Raw genomic sequence first — 18,524 nt, 5'->3', positions numbered from 1 at the left:
TCTTCTTATTGTAATATTTAAGAGACAAGGAAACATTTTATTTTTTTCCTTTAAAATGAGATCTTAACTAATTTATCAAATATCCTATTATTAAAACTCATCAGGCCATGACACAAGCATGCAAGATTATGTTTTTGTTTGTTTGTCCTTACTATCGCTCTAGTGTAATCCCTTGGGACTAAACTTTTCCGACACCCTCCCATGCGTCACGGGTGGCTCAGTCGGTTAAGCATCCGACTTCGGCTCAGGTCATGATCTCACGGTACGTGAGTTTGAGCCCCGCATCCAGCTCTGTGCTGACAGCTCGGAGGCCGGAGCCTGCTTCTTCGCATTCTGGGTCTCCCTCTCTCTCTGCCCCTCCCCTGCTCATGCTCTGTCTCTCTCTCTCTCTCTCAAAAATAAATAAACACTAAAATTTTTTTAAAAAATAAAGGTTATGTTGAAGTTGACTAGAACCTTGGTGGGTTTTGCCAGAATTCTTCACGCATCCTGACTGTATTTCTTCTTCTCAGTGCCCCTTAAAAAGAGCATTACACTATCACCTGGAGACGGCACGTTAGTTTTGAAGTAACAGAGATGATTTGATTTCTAATTACAGCCCTAAGGAACGTTTCTGGCCAGTTTTGGCAAAACATTCTTTTTTCTATTACATTTCAATGAGAGGCACCACGGTCCACATGAGGTCCCAGAGCGACCAGCACACATGTCTGTTTGGAAAGTGCTACATTCTCTTCCCATTACCTGGGAAACACGTGGTCAGATGCTCCATCAGTGCTTCCTGGGTGACAGGTTTTCTCGCGGAGTTCATTGCTGAGATGGCCAAGCAAAGGATTTCCCCGAGTGGAATGAACTGAGATTGACTGATGGGAGACATGCTGATTGGTGACACATCACCTGCAGAAAGACAATTTGCAAGGAAGCAGTTCATTAAAAGACCCAGCCTTTTGTCACATGCACGCGCGCGCACACACACACATACACACGCGCACACCATGACCCTTCCTGGTTCCCTGTATCATGAGGACGATCAACTCCGAACGCTGAAGCTTGTTACGGCCACACAGCGGATGCCCCTCAGGTGGAAGGATGCCCCCCCGAGCAGTGGAAGCTCCAATGGCCTCGGCAAACAGAACCTGCCTCTAAAACCTGAGATCTCCTTTCAACAGACTTACAGCTGAAGGGCGTACGACACGAGGCTGAAAAATGAGCTCTGTTTTTATTAACTCGGAGCCGGTTTATTTAAGAACTGCCTTTCCCATCTCGACAAATGCACTTGGGGAAACGTGAGGATTCATTCATTCAAATGTTGAGTGGCTCTTCACGTGTCAGCCATCTGCTGGGGGCTTGGGATTTCCTTGGGAGAGGGAGTGAGCTCCCCTCCCCAGATCATCTCTGCTCTCAAGGAGTAAGGGGAGGAGACAGGCGACTAGACCCAAGTCCACCGTTCTCCACAGAAGGCTGAATGACAGACTCTGGGACAGAGGGGACAGGGCGGTGGTGCAGCAGCACCGGGGGCGGGGGTGGGGGGTGAGGGGAGGGGGTGCTTAGAAGCTGGAAGTGAGAGGTTTCCCCGAGGATGTGCAGCCTGAATCAGGTGCTGAAGCGGGAGTGTGCCTGGGGACTGGGAGGTGTGGGGGGGAAGGACTTGTAAGCAGCCGCTTTCCGGGGAGGAGTGGGGAAGGGCACGGGGCCACCACGCGGGGACAGCTGAGCACGCGAGGCCTTCACCCTGTGAGGGAGGGTGAGCCACGGAAGGAATTTCGGGAACGACAAAGTCAGATGTGACTTTCAGAAGCCGGATGGACTGGAGGGAGCAGGAGAACGCAGATCACCATCCGCAAGGGACCCTGTGGCCTCCTGCCCGTGTCTGCAACAGGAAGAATCGGTGGCGGAGGACAGGCTGAAGACCCAGCCGCGAGGGGCTGACGACGGTTCGTGAAGCGCATCAACGTGCACCGTGAGGCTCTGTCTTCACTTCTGCGGTCTTTGTGTCGCAGTGTGGTGCGTTTCAAGTTATGTTCCGAGGATTCCTAGGATTCCCCGGCAAGATCTCTGGGGTGGGGCTGGGGCCCCAGCGGAGGGAGAGGCTGGAAGAGCAGGAAAGCCTGAAGGTGCCACCTGGGTGCCACCTGGGGCTCGGTAGGGTGTCGCGTGCAAAAGGGCCCCACAGAAAGAGGGTAAAGTTAGCAGCAGAGGATCTGGGAGCTTCTGAGCTGACTTCCCACACGTATTTACATAATCTCTCCTTTTTTGTTTCCTGGGCCTGATTTCCCCCATGTAATAAACTCCCAGATGCTGGCCAGAACCCAGGCTCGGGTCAGCCTGTGGCACTGGGCAGTGCCCTCCTGGGAGCGTGTCAGGACCCTCTGGGGTGGGCCAGCTCCTCACTGTCGGGCACTCAAAGCTGTGCCCAGCCGCGATTCCTGGTTTGCTGGGAACCCAGAGGCCCTTTGAGAAAGAACCTGAACGTGCTTGGATGGACTAGATGGGAAAAGGGTTGATGGATGGAACCAGGCAACGGGGCCCGGGAATGAAAACCCCCAGAGGGGGGTTAAGCCTAACAGGTGCAGGGATGAGGCAGCGGGAAGCCAGAGTCAAAGCCTGGAGGCCCCACCCCTCCCACCAAGCCCAGCTCAGTTCGGGGCTCCAGTCAGTTCTGCCATGGCTCTGTGCTCTCCAAGACAGGGCGGAGAAGAGTGGTCGAAGCGAGTGGGGAGTACCCAGGCCCAGAAGGAGAGAACAGCAGAAGGCAGAACTGACCAGAATACATGAGCTTTGGGGGCCAATGGAACAGAAAGAGAAGAATCACGAAGAGAGGCCTCCTGCAAACATTCGGTGGGGTAGCAGTGGGTGGAAGTGAGAACGTGGAATTTTGGCTGCCACTGGGGGCATGAGCATCACTTGCTGGCTGCTAAAGCTCAACTCATACTGGTGGCTCAAAAATGAGGGCTGGGACCATCTCAGTAGGCAAGTGTGAGACTGCCTAGAACAGCGCATATATTTTTAAGTTTATTTTGAGGGGGGAGGGGGAGAGAGAGGAAGAGAAAAAGAGAGAGAGACAGAGAGAGAGAGAGAGAGAGAATCCCAAGCAGGCTCCGCACTGTCAGCACAGAGCCCGACGCAGGGCTCGAACTCACGAACCTTGAGATCGTGACCTGAGCTGAAACCAAGAGTCTGACACTTAACTGACTGAGCCACCCAGGCACCGTCAGTATATATCTTCTTAAAACCTATTGTACCCTCAGTTCAAACCAAATTAATTCTAAAGGCTCAGGCGTAATAGATGAACCAGTGGTGGTGGTGAGGTGCAGGGGAGGTGGGAGTCTGGAGCTCTTCCCGTTCAAATCCCCCCTCCCCACAGCGGCCCCTGTAGCTCAGCCACAGCCTCCGGAAAGATCTCTTCTGGAAGTCCTTCTCTCTCCCTCAGCCTCCTGCAGGAGAGGCTGGGGCACTGAGGCTAGGTTCTTGCTCAGTTGGCTAAGGCATCTGGGGTCAGCGGGCCACGGGGGAGATCAGTGCAGATTCCGGCACCTTCCGACCCGGGATCCATTTGGGAGCTGAACACCTTCTGAACCTTGCCTATCACGATTAAGGGCTTCTCAGAAGACCAGGGGTACAAAACCACTAAATATGATCTTTGGTTTTTGAATGCAGGTCTCCCTTCTAGTCTTGTAGAGGATACAGGGAACTTGCAGTCTCCAGAGAAAAGATAGGGCTGTTAGCAAACGGACCGCTTGAGTTCAGGCCACTCTTGTCCTTATGCTTTTAGCTAAAATGATCTGTTTAGTTGAACTGCTATCTTCTAAGTTAATTTCTTTTCATTCTTCGTCGCCAACTACAAGGGCCAGCATGCTTCAAGTGCGTCTGAATTGCATTTGCTTCGAAAAAGCTCAGTGTTGCGACAATATTGAATATATGCGCCATAACTTTTCACTCCGGGTACAGAACGGAATGGAATCTGGAGGCTCTAAGTGACTATCTCGTCACCTCATTTTTTATACTGCACTAAGATAAATTATTTTCCACTCCCCGCAGGTCCCCAAGCCCATAGGCAATCCTTGTCTACCCCGGGGCCCAGGTGCTCCCTAGATGGGCTCCTCTGCTCTACGTCCAGTGCTACCTGTCCTCCAAAGCACCATGCTCTCCCCTGACCCATTGGGATGGCTTGGATGACTGTCACTTTTCCCTCTGACCTGACACTGCTTTCCTCACAGGACAGCCAGGTCTGAGAAAAACAGAAAACATGCCCCCGCCCTGCAGAACGTCCTACAGTGACTGCGCACAGCGCCCCAGAGAGGGATCGCTTCACCAGGCCTGCAGTGGCAGGGTCAGGGTCTGGGCCTGTCCACCCACCTCTGGGACGGTCACCCTCCCAGTTCCCCACCCTCTCCCTCTGCCACGCTCACAACCTCCTCTGTTCTCTGATCACGACAAGCTTTTTCTGCACTGGGGCCTCTGCGTGTGTTGAGCTTCTGGGATGCTCCCTGCACAGGCCTTTGCTGGACTGGCTTCTCCTCCTTTGGGTCTCAGCTTAAGGCGGGACCTCCTCAGGGAGCCCTGTCCTGACCACCCGATGCACTGCTGTCCCAACGCTACAAGAGAGACTCTCTCCTGTTACCCGAGTCTGATATGTGATTTAGAGTAAATGCATATTTGGTCTTTATCCCCATTTCTTGCACAGAGCTCCTAAAACCAGGGGGAATTTCCTAGGTGAGGAGAGAGATAAGGTGTCTTTTGTTATGTTAATCAGGTGGCTTTCTGACCTGAAACTAGGGACAGACCGGCGGGAAGGGGGAGGGGAGGAGCTGGTGGCCGGGAGACTAACTGTGACTGGAGATGGAACTTGCAGTCCTACTGCCAGCCTCCAGGGAGGGGAGAGGGGCTGCAGGTTGAATCAGTGGCCAATGGCCAATGATTTAATTACGTTTCCGTAACGAAGCCTCCATTGAAAACCCAAAGGATGGGGTCCAGAGAACTTCCACGCTGGTGAACACGTGGATATTTGGGGAAGAGGGGTGTGCTCAGGGAGGGTCATGGAAGGTCCGAGCCCCTTCCCTGCACTTCGTCCCATCAGCTCTTCTGAGTTGTCTCCTTGGATAATAAACCAGCACTCTCATAAATAAAGTGTTTCCCTGAGTTCTATGAGCAAGTTAACCGAATCCAAGGAGGACTCATGGAAACCAATTTATAGCCGGTCAGTCAGAAGCACAGGTGACAATTTGGGCTTTTGGTCGGCTTGGAAGGGGGGCAATCTTACAGGAGTGAGCAAACTCACAGCTACTTTGTGGGCGAACACATTGTTTCTGAGCCGCCATAATTCATATTGTTCTAAAACGAAGGGGTAAACAGGTTTTACTCCGGCTTTATTTTCTTACAAACATCCATTTAAACATAGTCCTCAGGGAACATCTGCCAAATCCCAAAGAATTCAGGTAAAACCTGTGGGATCTGATGCTATCTCCAGGAAGATGATATCAGAAATCAGCTGAACTGTAGGACAGTCCGCTTGTGTTGGAGAACTGCTTGGTGATGTGGAAAACCCACACGCACACCTGAACTGGTACCAGAATCTCAGCAAGCTACTCTCTTCACTGTCTGAGTGTGTGTGCGTTGTGTCTGTGTGTTCACTGTCTGTCTCGCCCACTTGACTAAGAGCTCCGTAAAAGAACATCTGAATGCTACGTTCCTACTAGATTTCCGATGCCTAGAATAATGCAGAGAATACATCACACACCCAGTAAGTGTTTGTTGAATGAATGAATGAATGAATGAATAAATGGCCATTGATAACACTGTAATCCTAGGAATTTCTCAGGGTATTTAAAGGATTGCGACTTCCCTCTTGTATCTTGCTAAATAATTTCAAACAAAATAACAAGAGACCGAATGATACTTAACCGTGCAATTTCTAAGACTCCCTTTATTAATTTCATCAACAACAGAGCACCCAAACACAGCAGTTACCACAGGAAAGTAATTATATATTAAGTGAGGTTTAGGACACACATTTAAGATCTGTATTAAAGGAATCATAGGTATCAATACAACACATCATTCAAGTTTACCATGATTTTCTATGGCTCTTTTATATAAAGACCTGCTTAGTGAGCCAGCTAATCACTCTTAATTAAAATACTAGAAAATTCTTCCAACAACTGGACCACATTTACAGTCAAAGAAGAAAACAAGGGAACGTAAATACTGCCAAAATCTTGTGGGTCACCATAATCTACAGAAACTACCACGCTGTGTATAAACTATGAATTGTTACTTGCCTATAATTTATGGGATGGATTTTTCTATTGTCAGAATTAGTTCTGTACGCATTCAATAAAGACAACTCATGGCTCCTTTGCAGACTAGCAAATTCTTTCTGGACCACAATTCTGTCCTGTTGTTCCAAAAAGAAGGGGTAAGTAGGTTTCACTTCAGCTTTTACCTTCTTACAAACATCCATTTAAGTACAATCCTCAGGGGACATTTGTCAAATCCAAAATAATTCGGATAAGACCAAGCACGGTGCCTTGGACAGAGGAAGCATTCCGTAAGTTCCTGGTAAATAAACTGCAACTCCGAGAAGACATGAAAATATTCCCATTGTAAGCAAACCTCTTTGCTTTTAAGAGCATTCGACATTAAAGCTCGATGCCTCAGCGAACATTTGGACGCCGCTTTCATTTAAGGTACTGGTCAGCTGAGAAGCATGAGGACAGAGGAGACCGCCCGCCCAGGGTCACGGGGAGAAGGTGGGGAGCCCGGCAGAGGCGGGATAGCAGGTGTGGGGCAGCACCCCCCTTCCCCGGGGAGCGGGGCACACCTGGGCACAGCTGGAGCAGGCTAGCAAGAAAAACAGGAGCCAGGCCCTGCCTGACCAGAGGCTTCGGTCCAATTCTTGATGCTGATGGGGAACCTCTGCGTGTGTTTATACGGAGGAATCACGTGACATGTTGGTGTCAGAAAATCAGTTCTGTGCCACCGTGGGAAACAAACCGGCAACTGGAACAACTGCCCAGGCAGTTGACAAGGGGCATCCGGCACGACAGGTAGAAATCACGCCCGTGCTGACTTTCTTCGTCCCTCAGTATCTACAGCTAGTTATTTCCACCTCAGTGATATCTGTACCCCAAGCGTGCGATTTTACTGTTGAAACCCCCCTCTCTATTTTCCCTTCCAACTTCTGGCCAGTTCCTTTAGCTGGAATTATTTAAAAAAAAAAAAAAATGCTCGCTCACATAATTCATCCTTTCAAGAAATATATTTGAGAGCCTGTTATATATTCAATACCTTTAGGCACTCGCCTTGCAAAGTGGTTCCTATCTTGGTTCTATTTGTGTGCCAAAAAAAAAAAAAAAAAAAAAAGTACTGTAATAAAGCTCTGTTCTTTATAAATGCCTTTTTTTTTTTCAGTCATTAATCTGGGTTCTCCGGACTCCTCAGTCTCTGCATATGAGGGAGGGCAACACAGAGCCTAGGAAGACACGACTTGCATGACAATTTATACCCATCTCTTCCCAGATGATAACTGCAGCTTTCCAAAAGATACCTAACTAGAAGAGCAAGCATACCATTTCCTTCCATCTTAAAGTCCCCATCTTCACACGACCGTAAGAAAAGGACAGCCATAGGGGCGCCTGGGTGGCTCAGTCGGTTGAGCGACCGACTTCGGCTCAGGTCATGATCTCACAGTTCGTGAGTTCAAGCCCCGTGCTGGGCTCTGTGCTGACAGCTCAGAGCCCGGAGCCTGTTTCAGATTCTGTGTCTCCCTCTCTCTCTGCCCCTCCCCCCCCTCAAAAATAAATACACGTTAAACAAACAAACAAACAAACAAACAACAGACAGCCATAGTTCTTCCAGGTGAACTACATGATAATAAACTACAACACTGAAAATACCCCGAAGCCCATCTTCTATCTTAACCTTCTTCAAATAACCCATTTTTTTCAAGCACCAGCATTATGTTTAAATTACCCTGTTTTCCTGTTTATTTTTAAACACAACTCTTCCTTGTAAATGCCAATTTAATCTGTACTCTGGATTGAAGAGTTACCTTCGACTCCAATCAAGTTCATGAGTCAAAGCAGCCTACTTCCAAGCGCGGTTCTGCGACTGTACTAATTTCTAATCGGCAAATTCCCCACATACAAAGGCATTCAGGAGGTATTTTGCTAAGCGCCCAGTCTCTCCCAGCAGAACACAATTACCACTCTGCGCTGTTTCCTCATCTGAGAAGGGAAATGACGTCAAAGATTCCTTCAGGCTCTCAATGATTCTGTGATTCTATGTCAATGCAGCAGGATTCTGGCATAAAAGCAGAATATAGTACTCATGTGTAGGTCTGTTTCCATCTTGCCGGGGAAACTATTTTAATAATCAATCCAATCTGGAAAAAAAGTAGGCTTTAATTTTAAAAAGAATAGCAAAATATATTGGCTATTAATCTTTTCCCTTGTAATAAAGGCTTCATCATTTACTCTTTCTCATTCAAAGTCTTGCTCAGCTTTGCTCCTCGGGATGAAAGCGTGCCTGTTTTTGTTCTCTGTGTTGCCAAAATTAACACTAAAGTTAAAATTATAGATGCCAATAAAATTACCACATGCGGTAGATACCGTGACTCATAAAAATGGTCAAACATGCCTATAAAATGTGCAGTGGGCACAGCGGCAGGACGACTCTATTCCTTCCAATGAGCTATTCACGGAACTCCTGACAAGCCAAGTTTTACCTGAACACACCCTTGAGCCTGGGGAAGTCATAAGCTCTCAGAGGTTAAGTGAACAACGTCTCTGATGCAGGGCATCAGACGGACCTTGTGTTTTACAATGAGTTCAATTTATGAACCCCAATTTTATGTATAAATATTGTTTGGTTCTTGGAACAGACGGTCTACTATGATATATTTTTTTAAAAAGTTGCTCTAGAGGAACACGTATTCCCTTCCCATACCCTCTCGAGCAGACAGCGACCCCTGCAGGAGGGCAGAGCATTACAGCTGCGTTATTTTAAACAGCTTTCCCTTGGAACCAAATTACCATACTTGACTTTCAAATGTTTGCATTTGAAATCTAAAAGGAAACTGGCAGTGAAAAAGCCCCCTTTACCAGTTTACTATATGTTTGGTTTAAATGCCACTGTTTTCAGAAATTTAAGGCTGGGCCTTCCCTGCAATAGTCGATGGCAGTAAAGATGACATTTTTTTCTTTAAAAAAAAAAAAAACAAACGAATTTTAGAACATTTAGAAATTCTACGATAGCTTTTCTAAAGTCACCCGGTGCTTTATGTCAACACATGATGAGTGTCTTAAAGAAGGTTCAATTCCTAAGCTACCATTTGAATGAACGAACTGTCTTAATCCCAAAGAGAAATGTAAATAAGGGGTTCCCATTAATAATAGTAAAGTTAATGGTGTCCATTCCCCGTGACTTTCGTAAGAAACTTCTGATGAGAGTGAACGAGCAATCACGGTGGCATATGGTGCACACACGTGCACACACGCACACACAAATGGGTTAATGCCACCGCGTCTCCTGAATCTTTCTGCTTAGCAGTCTGTCTAATGCACAGACATGCAGCTAGGTGTGATGACAAATCAATCGGTTCAGAAACCCATTATCTTCCTCCGTCTACGAGCTTTCATTGGTTATATTAGCTATCACTCTTGTTAGCTGAGATTTGACTACTGATACAAAATTGCCACAGGATAAGCAGAGATGGGCAAGCCAGAAAGGGTGGAGGATGAGGTAGAGAAGGGCAACCCATGGGCAGTGATGGGTGAAAACCCCCTGCTGGGGGGCCCTTGTCACCGTCAGCAGGAATGCTTCAGACATCTCTCTAATCAGGATCAGATAACACCGCTGGACCATTTTGCTCTTGTGCTAGATGTGTAGCTGAAAAGTTAGGATGGCAATATGAGCCATCGGGCCAATTAAATGCTTCAGTAATTCAAACCTTTGCTCGGGCTCCACATTAGCACGTGTGTATGGACTAAAACCTGGCGGAGTGCTATTCACAAGCAGGCACTCAAATGCTTGTTGAATACCTAGGGACGGCACATACATGGACAAGGCAAGGTGAGACCCTGCTAACTGCCAGACGTTTCCATCACCAGCTGCCTCCTTCTCTTTAGACCCTCATCCGGGGCTAAGTTACAGCCATTTACCCCCAGGGATAAAATCATGACGAAATACCAGTCCTAGTTGAACAATTAATTTCTCAGGTGTTACACACCAGTAGGGCACCTGGCCAACGGAAGTCCTTTGTAAGACAGTGTCCTCCTTCTCTTCAATTTAAGTGCATCGTGTGAGACCGGACCCACGTGCCTAAGTTAATCCATCCCGCACCAGAACCCAGCCTCACACCAGAGACGGATCAGATGCTCCAACTTGCACCGATGAGATTTCTCAAGGACAGTTTAATACGTGAGTCTAACAGCTCCAGGGTCATTCTCTCCCACCATTTACAAGGTAGAATCACCACAGCTGTTCCTCAGTCTCTGTACTCCCGGATTCACTAGCTTATTGCCGGTATTGCAACCATACTGTGACTGATTTCTCTAAAATGCGATTATACCAGGACGAGAAGGCCTAATTAAATGACAGTTCCCAAATTACAGCACAATTATACTGAATGACTGCTACCAACTCCCCAACAACTGAATGCTCTAACCACCCCTTCCAACAGTCATGGAGGCTGTCACGAAAGAACCACGTAAGAGTCTACTGGAATGAGGTACAGAGGCCAGAAGAGAGACACAGAGAAAACGCCCAACTCACTGTACCAAGAAGGAACTTTACTCTCCCAAGTCTGGCATCACAAGATGGATAGAGGCCATGGACCCTGCAGCCAAAACTGTAGGTTCAGAGCCCAGTTCTGCTCTTCACTGGCTGCGGGATTTGGGGCAAATTAGTTAATTTCGGGGGTTGCAGTTTCTTCTCGGGCGAAGTACACAAAGTGATGTTCACCTTACAGAGTTGAGGGGATTAAAGAAGATAAGGGATATTGGGTGCTTATGCTGCCCCTGAGACCTAAAAACTATTTGACAAATGCAGGAGTATTATAATTACCTTCCCTGAGCCCACTTAAATTTATTCCATTTATTCTTTGGTGGTGTTTGAATATCTACAGATAGCAATTCAATAGAACAATCACTCTGTCCTAAAAAGGAACTTTTTTGTTTGTAAACAAAACTGAGACATCTGCAAAAAGAATAAGAGAGTAACAGTCTTTGTCACACTAGTATGAATTTGTTTAATCGGACCACTCACCTCTTAAATGTGAGCATAAGCACTGAGTGAATGGAATAGTTTGGGAAGCAGAAAAGCTAAGATATATACGTATATAATTTTATATATGTATATATACGTATTAGATGTGTATATATGTATTATATATGTATGTGCATATGCATATATGTATTATATGTGCATACATATATATGTATAAAATATACACATATATTATATACAAGAATTCTACACATATATTATACACATTAATATATACACATATATTATACACATTAATATATACACATATATTATACACATATCATATATACTTTATATGTATATATACCTATATATGCATACAATATATGTGTGCGCGTGTGCGTGTGTGTGTTGTGTGTAAACATACAACATTTGACATGTATTACTGGGCTGGGGGAGAATGGTGTGAAAGCAAAGGGGAAGAGAGAAGGGCACCAGAAGATGAGAAATTGTATGGATAGAGAGTTACAAGGACACCAAACAAAGCTGGCCTCTTTGGAAATTTTGGCTGTGCCACTCTCTTACCTGAGAAAGGAAACTCCGCCTTTGAGGAGGTACCCTTAGGACCAAAAACCAGTGACACTAGGAGCTACATAATCTCTGACAGAACCTGAGGTACAAAGAGCCATGATGGTTACCCCTTCTAAGGAAAACATCCTGTGGGATTCAAGGGAGTCACTTACGCACAAAATCTCGGAGTTTTGCACACTCCTTGCCTACGGATGGCTTGTCCGGTAATATGCCTCCTAATCAAGTAAATCATAACCAATGTCCCCATTGAAGGGTCGCATCTTCACACCTGTTCTTAACAGTAACAACCCTCTACGAGCAGCGTACGACTCTGTCCGGAACCGTATCTCAAGGTAAGAACAATCATCATGGCTAGAATTTGAACTCTTGACGTCCATCCTGCAGTAATCTACCTTGTGAAGACTCTTAAAATGAACAAAACAGACCATTCTCGCCCTCTGTGACAAACGAATGCTTTTTAAACTGCCTCTCTTCTGAATCCACTATTTAAGGAGGATTCCCGTGTACAGGGAACTACTAGGAGATGGGAACTGTAGACACGGACATAAATCTCGATCCTTGCCTTCAATGAGCTTATGGTTTGGGTGGGGAAACATGAAATAAATGCATGAAAATGCAAGCAGCTAGAACATACTTAAATCACTGTTTACAACATCCTTAGAAGAGATACAAGAAAATACATGAATGGCTAGCAAATTAACTCAATAATAGGAATTTACTCATATATAATTACATTCATCTATCCACAGACAGAAGTAGGAATTCTATAATAGCATTAAGAAATGACCTTCTGTTGGAGAAATCAGGGAAGGCTTTACGCAAGAGGGAGGCTTTGAATAGGGTCTTTAAGGATGAATCGAAATGATGGGTGTGGGGACCTTATATAATTACTGTATATTCTCAATATACTACGGTGTCACCAAGCATCTTTTTTTTTTTTAACTTTTTTTTTTTTAACGTTTATTTTTGAGACAGAGAGAGACAGAGCATGAACGGGGGAGGGGCAGAGAGAGAGGGAGACACAGAATCGGAAGCAGGCTCCAGGCTCTGAGCCATCAGCCCAGAGCCCGATGCGGGGCTCGAACTCGCGGACCGCGAGATCGTGACCTGAGCCGAAGTCGGCCGCTTAACCGACTGAGCCACCCAGGCGCCCCCCAAGCATCTTTTAATACTGACTCAACATGCTCGACTTTGCTTTGAAGATGCACAGCACTGTGCACAAAGAAGAGACATCTTTAACCGTGTAGAAAGGAAGCATGCTTTCTGCCCCTCCGTGGAAGAGTGAGCGAGGGCGATGGATATGAAAGCAAAGAGAAGAAGAGGGGTTCAAGGAGCCTACCCAATGCAGAGTTTGCATTTTAAAATGTTCTCATTATGAGTACAAATGACATCAGGGATTTGGCACTCTCGAAACATCTTTAATAAAAAAGAGTGCTAAACCTATGAATCCGACGAGATAGTTAAAGCCACGCTTTCGGATTTGCCAAGTTTCACTTTGGAAACGTAGCATGTAATGGACTTCTGAGGACCACATTTTGCCATCTCACTATTTAAAGAAAAAAAAAAGCTTCTGTGTGAAAAGCCCATGGATGTCGTAAGAAAACAGCTATGTAATCATTTGAATCCTAAAGCAGACGAGGAAGAAACATGCTTGCTTCCTTAGTGGTTAATAGCAACCTCAATCTGATGTTAGTGTTGGAAACAGTCCCTGAGCGTATAAATCAGGCTCTCTTGGATTTCAGTGCGCTACATGTAGGTTAACAGGCCAAATAACACGCCAAATTTCGGGGACTATATTAATGGAGAAGAAGACATTTCAAACAGTATTTGTAGAATGCCCCCACCGGAAGAGTAGAAGAGATACTACAGCGGATGGAAATCTGAAGCGGTTTAATTATCTCCTGTTCGCGAATCCTACAGCTGTCTGACTTTTCAGCTCTGATGTGACTTAGGATGAATCATGCTGCTGAGGTGGCATCAGCCTACCACGGGGCATGTCTGCTGCCTAAGACTGAGGCGAGACCGCCTTTCAGGGGACAGTGTACTCTTCTCAAAGCGGGCGTCGACATCTTACCATATGGCTTCGCACACAACACGTCTTGAAAGAAAAGCAGGGAAAACGTACCTGACCCTTTCTGGACTGGCTCCATGCCCCAGGTAGCTTTGACGCTAAAGCCTGGTGCATGCTAGGGGACTGCATCCAGGCACAACAAGGAGGAGCCAGTGACAGAAACGGACGTCCTAGAATCTGGAATAAGAAGAAAGAGTAAACCTTCGAGTAATAATATCCTAAATATGAGCATTTCAGATTGGCTACTGAGGGCACGTGGAACATAACAGGAATCTGGTACTTTACCTTCGGAGGTCTACTTTTAAAAACTGAGTTTTCCAGAACTCTCAGCTCTTCTTACAATTCGGGGCTCGACACACTGGTTCAAGTTCGGTTCAAAAGCTGGCAAGAAGCACCTTTAAAAAGGCTCTGTGAATGTACTTTGCTGGTAACGATTTTAGAAGAAAAAACCAACAAACAAACAGATCCTCTTTACCAGTCTTTCCTCCTATTTGCATGGGACAGCTGGGGTCTGTCCCGTGCCTATCTCATACATCACAGCCACTCGCACTGAGCCAGTATCGCACTGCAGTGCCTCAGGAATCTGCAGTATCACTCCTCTTCTGCCTTGTTCTCTGCAAAGTGAAGTCATAGGGACGGATCAGCCAACCTGACTTCTCACTACCCTGCCCAGAATCCTTTGTGAACCGAAATGAGTCATCGCTCCAAGAAAAGCTACAGCCTCCTCTGGTTGTCTGCGCTGGCTCCTTTGTCTGTGCAGCGCGGAGACTCTGGGCTGGGAACGCACCCCGGGCCTGGGGCTGCGAGGGGGTGCGTCCTCCTTCCAAGGGACCCGGGTCCCCTCCCACGCGTTAGCGCCAACTCAGATCTTTGCATCATTAAAACAGCAAAAAAGGGCACGTACCTCCGGATGCTTGAAGAACGAACACACACACACACACACACACACACACACACACACGCACACACATTGAAATTGATCTAGCGTCATATACTCACCAGTCTGTAATTATAAACCTGACACATTCCCTCTCCCTCTCCCTCTCCCTCCCTCTCTCTCTCTCTCTCTCTCTCTCTCTCTCTAAGGCTGGCTTTTCATTGTGATGCAGGACGGATCTCCCTCCTGTGTGTAACAGGCGGCTCGACTGTAACACTGGATCAAAGTTTAGCTGCAGTGAGCTATTTGTCATAAATTCCAGGCGCCGCACAAGCCCTCGCACGCCTGGGTCTCCTCGTTGCCGGCACAGCCCACAGGCTTGTGGCACCCGCGGCCACAGCTCCCGCAGCCCCCGCCGCCGCCCCGGAGAGGCGGTGTTGGGAATGAGGTCACTATGTCAGGAACTCATTCCAGCGTGAGCTTCTCCTGGGCTCGCCACACAGCTGAAACTGCACAGAGCGCTAGGATTCACAGGGTGGTTGGTGGTGGTGGTGGTTTTTACATCGTGGCTTCCTCTGCTTTTTCTTTTCTTTTCTTTTTTTTTTTTTAATTTTCTGTGTCTCAGACCGGTAAGGCCAAAAAAAAAAAAAAAAAAAAAAAAATCAATTACATAGTTGTGTGAAAACGTCTTTTTCGCTGCACTGTGTGTGAGCCCTGCACCAACTAACTCATGCATATGCACGTGTACGTGGTTGTATTTATAGACACACATACACAGCACGGGGCCCTATTTCATCAGAGCCAGAGAGGAAACGCTTCATCTCTATTTAGAGTACACGAAACAACATATAAACATCTCGAGAGGGAAAGGGGGTGGAGTTGGGGAGGAAGAAAGGAACACAGGGACATCAGCAGTCAGCGCTAAAACCGCAGAGAAATGGAGCCTGCGAGGAAAAGAATAATTAGGGAAGAAGTGAATTCTGTGCTCCTAGGAAGGATGCCGTCCAAACTGCCCCAAAAGGAAGGACACCAAAGCAGGCACCTCTCACTCTCTGCACTCAAGAACCAGGTATCAGTAAATCATCCGATACAAGAAACCAAAGAGATTTGGGTAGCAGGGGATGCATGTACAGTATGTTCCCCACATCCTCACAAATACAGCAACTAGCCTTCCCTGAATATAAATTACAGGGCACAACCAGAGCTGGGAGAACAAACATGCACTGAATCTCTCAGTGAGACTATGCCAGATTGCTGAGTTCGGACGGTCCCTCGGCTACAATCCTGCCAGAATCCTTTCTTCTTGTAACTTCTGTGATATAGCCTGTCTCCCGCGACCTCCTCCCCCCCCCAGGAGCCGGGGTCTCATCCCAGCCTGGGCATAGCCCCCTGGGGAAGGCCCTCCCTCCAGGAACTGAGTCCTATGACCCCACGGAGGGATTCCCATCCTGCCCTCGGAAAATAAAAAACTTATAACCCTCTTCTGCCTGACCAGTCACTCGGTATCTACAAATAAAAATCCCATCCCTACATTCCAAATGATCTCTTCTCTAGTCGCCTACAGTTTGGGACACTTCGTAACCACACACACTACACGCTCATTGATTGACTGATACATGGTCTTGACATTATTAAATAGTTTCTTCAGATCCCTCAACCATCTGACACTTTCCAAATCCTCTGCTCTCGTGGTTTCCCTCCTTTGCTTCCGCTCTGGCGTATCAACTTCCCTCTTGAAATGTTGTACAAAGAACCAGGATGCCTGGGTGGCTCAGTGTTAGGTTAAGCACCTGGCTCTCGGTTTCAGTTCCTGTCACGATCTCACGGTTTCGTGAACTCAAGCCCTGTGTTAGGCTCTGCACTGACAGCACAGAGGCTGCTTGGGATTCTCTCTCTCTCCCTCTCTCTCTGCCTCTCCCCCCGCCGCCCCGGCTTGAATGCTCTCTTGCTCTCTCTCTCAAAATAAATAGATAAACTTAACAAAAAATGTACAAAGAACCAAATACACTCTAGCTGTGTTCTCACCGTTACCTCCCTTGTTCTGGACTCTGTATTCACGTGGCCTGAGACGATACAGTAGGCTTTTGGCTGAGTCAGATGGTCAACCCCCAGAGGACTTCTTCACATTAACTGCTATTAAATCAGGTCTCATTTATACACTTGAAAAAAACCCTCATCCACGATGCCCTATGCATTTTCATCAGAAATGGTTTAGTTTCGACTTTCCTTCCTGATGTATTACTTCCTCTCATTAAAAAAATTTTTTTTAACGTTTATTTATTTTTGAGAGAGAGAGAGAGAGAGACAGAGTGCAAGTGGGGGAGGGGCAGAGAGAGGGAGACACAGAATCCGAAGCAGGCTCCAGGCTCTGAGCTGTCAGCCCAGAGCCCGACGCGGGGCTTGAACTCACGGACCGTGAGATCAGGACCTGAGCTGAAGTCGGACGCTTAACCCACTGAGCCACCCAGGCGCCCCTGCTTCCTCTCATTTAGAATGCCACCTAGACTCTCATCCGTGACACAGACTGAGACTGTGGCCCAGCACCGGGGCCTCCTGCCAGGACGGCTCACCTTGACTTGACTCCCTCTGGGTGTGGTTGTGTCGTTAGTTATAAATCCGCCAAATCTGCCTTCTCCAGCTCGTTCCTGTCAGGCATAGTCTGATCACTACAAGGTTAAAAAGTATGCCTCGTAAAGCACTGCACTGTAAGCGTGCAGTGATGTAGCTATAGAATAAATGTATGAAAAATGAAGCTCTAAATAGAGTATCTTTAGCTCTGGCAATGTAAGAGCCTCTGAGGAAGCTCTGGGTCACTGGACCACCTCCTGATAGCTAAAAATTCAGATTTCCTCTATGATATAGAAAAGGTTGAATAAACGGATAAAGAAAAAAAAAATACCCAAAGAAAAAGGATGGAAAATTACAAATCAAAAGGTATTCGAAATTTCTAACATCTGAGTATGTATGTTTCCACCTATACATGGGCCTCCAATGACCATATTAGAAACTCACCTAAGCTTTCCAAGGACCCAGTATTAGAAACTCACCTAAGCTTTCCAAGGACCCAGCTTTCCACTTTACCCAGTAAAGTAAGTACTATTATCGTCCCCATTTTTTAAAGTTTATTTATTTATTTTAACAGAGAGAGAGAGAGAGAGAGCACGAGTGGGGTGGGGGCAGAGAGAGGGAGAGAGAATTCCAAGTAGGCCCCATGCTGTAAGCACAGAGCCCAATGTGGGGCTTGAACTCACGAACTGTGAGATCACGACCTGAGCAGAGATGGAGAGTTGATGCTTAAACGATTGAGCCACCCAGGCTTCCCATTATTATCCCCGTTTTAAAAAGAGATTCACTCTTTCTCAAGTTCCCACAGTTGCTAAGCGGCAGAAGCAGGATTTGAACCTGCAGAACAAGCCCCAGAGCCCGTGCGTTGTATCACCCTGGCACGCTTGGGTGGCTCAGTCGGTTGAGCATCCGACTTCGGCTCAGGTCATGACCTCACAGTTTGTGAGTTCTAGCCCCGCATCCTCTCTGCTGTCGGCGTGGAGCCCGCTTCGGATTCTCAGCCTCCCTCCCCCACCCCCTCTGCCTATCTGCCCCTCCCCCGCTGTGCCCTCTGTTTCAAAAATAAACAATAAAAAAAACACCACATATAAGGCCCCTCAACTATTATAATAAAATAACCATTGGTAACCAAATTCTTTAAAAACCCATGCCTGAATTTTTACATTTAAACTGATGGCAATTCACTTCATTAGCACATGAGGCCAGTGGGGGCCT

General features: G+C 46.8%; 1 protein-coding gene across 4 annotated transcripts in view; it reads right to left on the bottom strand.

Moving 5' to 3' along the window:
- The window catches only part of STOX2 (storkhead box 2), a 227,335-nt gene that overhangs the window by 21,693 nt on the left and 187,118 nt on the right, over nucleotides 1–18,524 (bottom strand). For 3 of the 4 annotated variants that reach the window (XM_053900832.1, XM_019422317.2, XM_053900833.1), the window contains exon 2: nucleotides 742–894. In XM_053900832.1, the coding sequence (XP_053756807.1) occupies nucleotides 742–894 (153 nt within the window). Of the gene's footprint in view, nucleotides 1–741; nucleotides 895–13,921; nucleotides 14,045–14,152; nucleotides 14,482–14,866; nucleotides 14,885–18,524 lie in introns of those variants that run through there. The other variant, XM_019422318.2, reaches the window with a different exon arrangement.

The sequence above is a fragment of the Panthera pardus genome, unplaced genomic scaffold (assembly GCF_024362965.1).
Source record: "Panthera pardus isolate Hobbes unplaced genomic scaffold, ASM2436296v1 HiC_scaffold_13, whole genome shotgun sequence".
Classification (NCBI taxonomy): Eukaryota; Metazoa; Chordata; class Mammalia; order Carnivora; family Felidae; genus Panthera; species Panthera pardus.
This window is presented reverse-complemented; position numbering and strand designations above follow the sequence as displayed.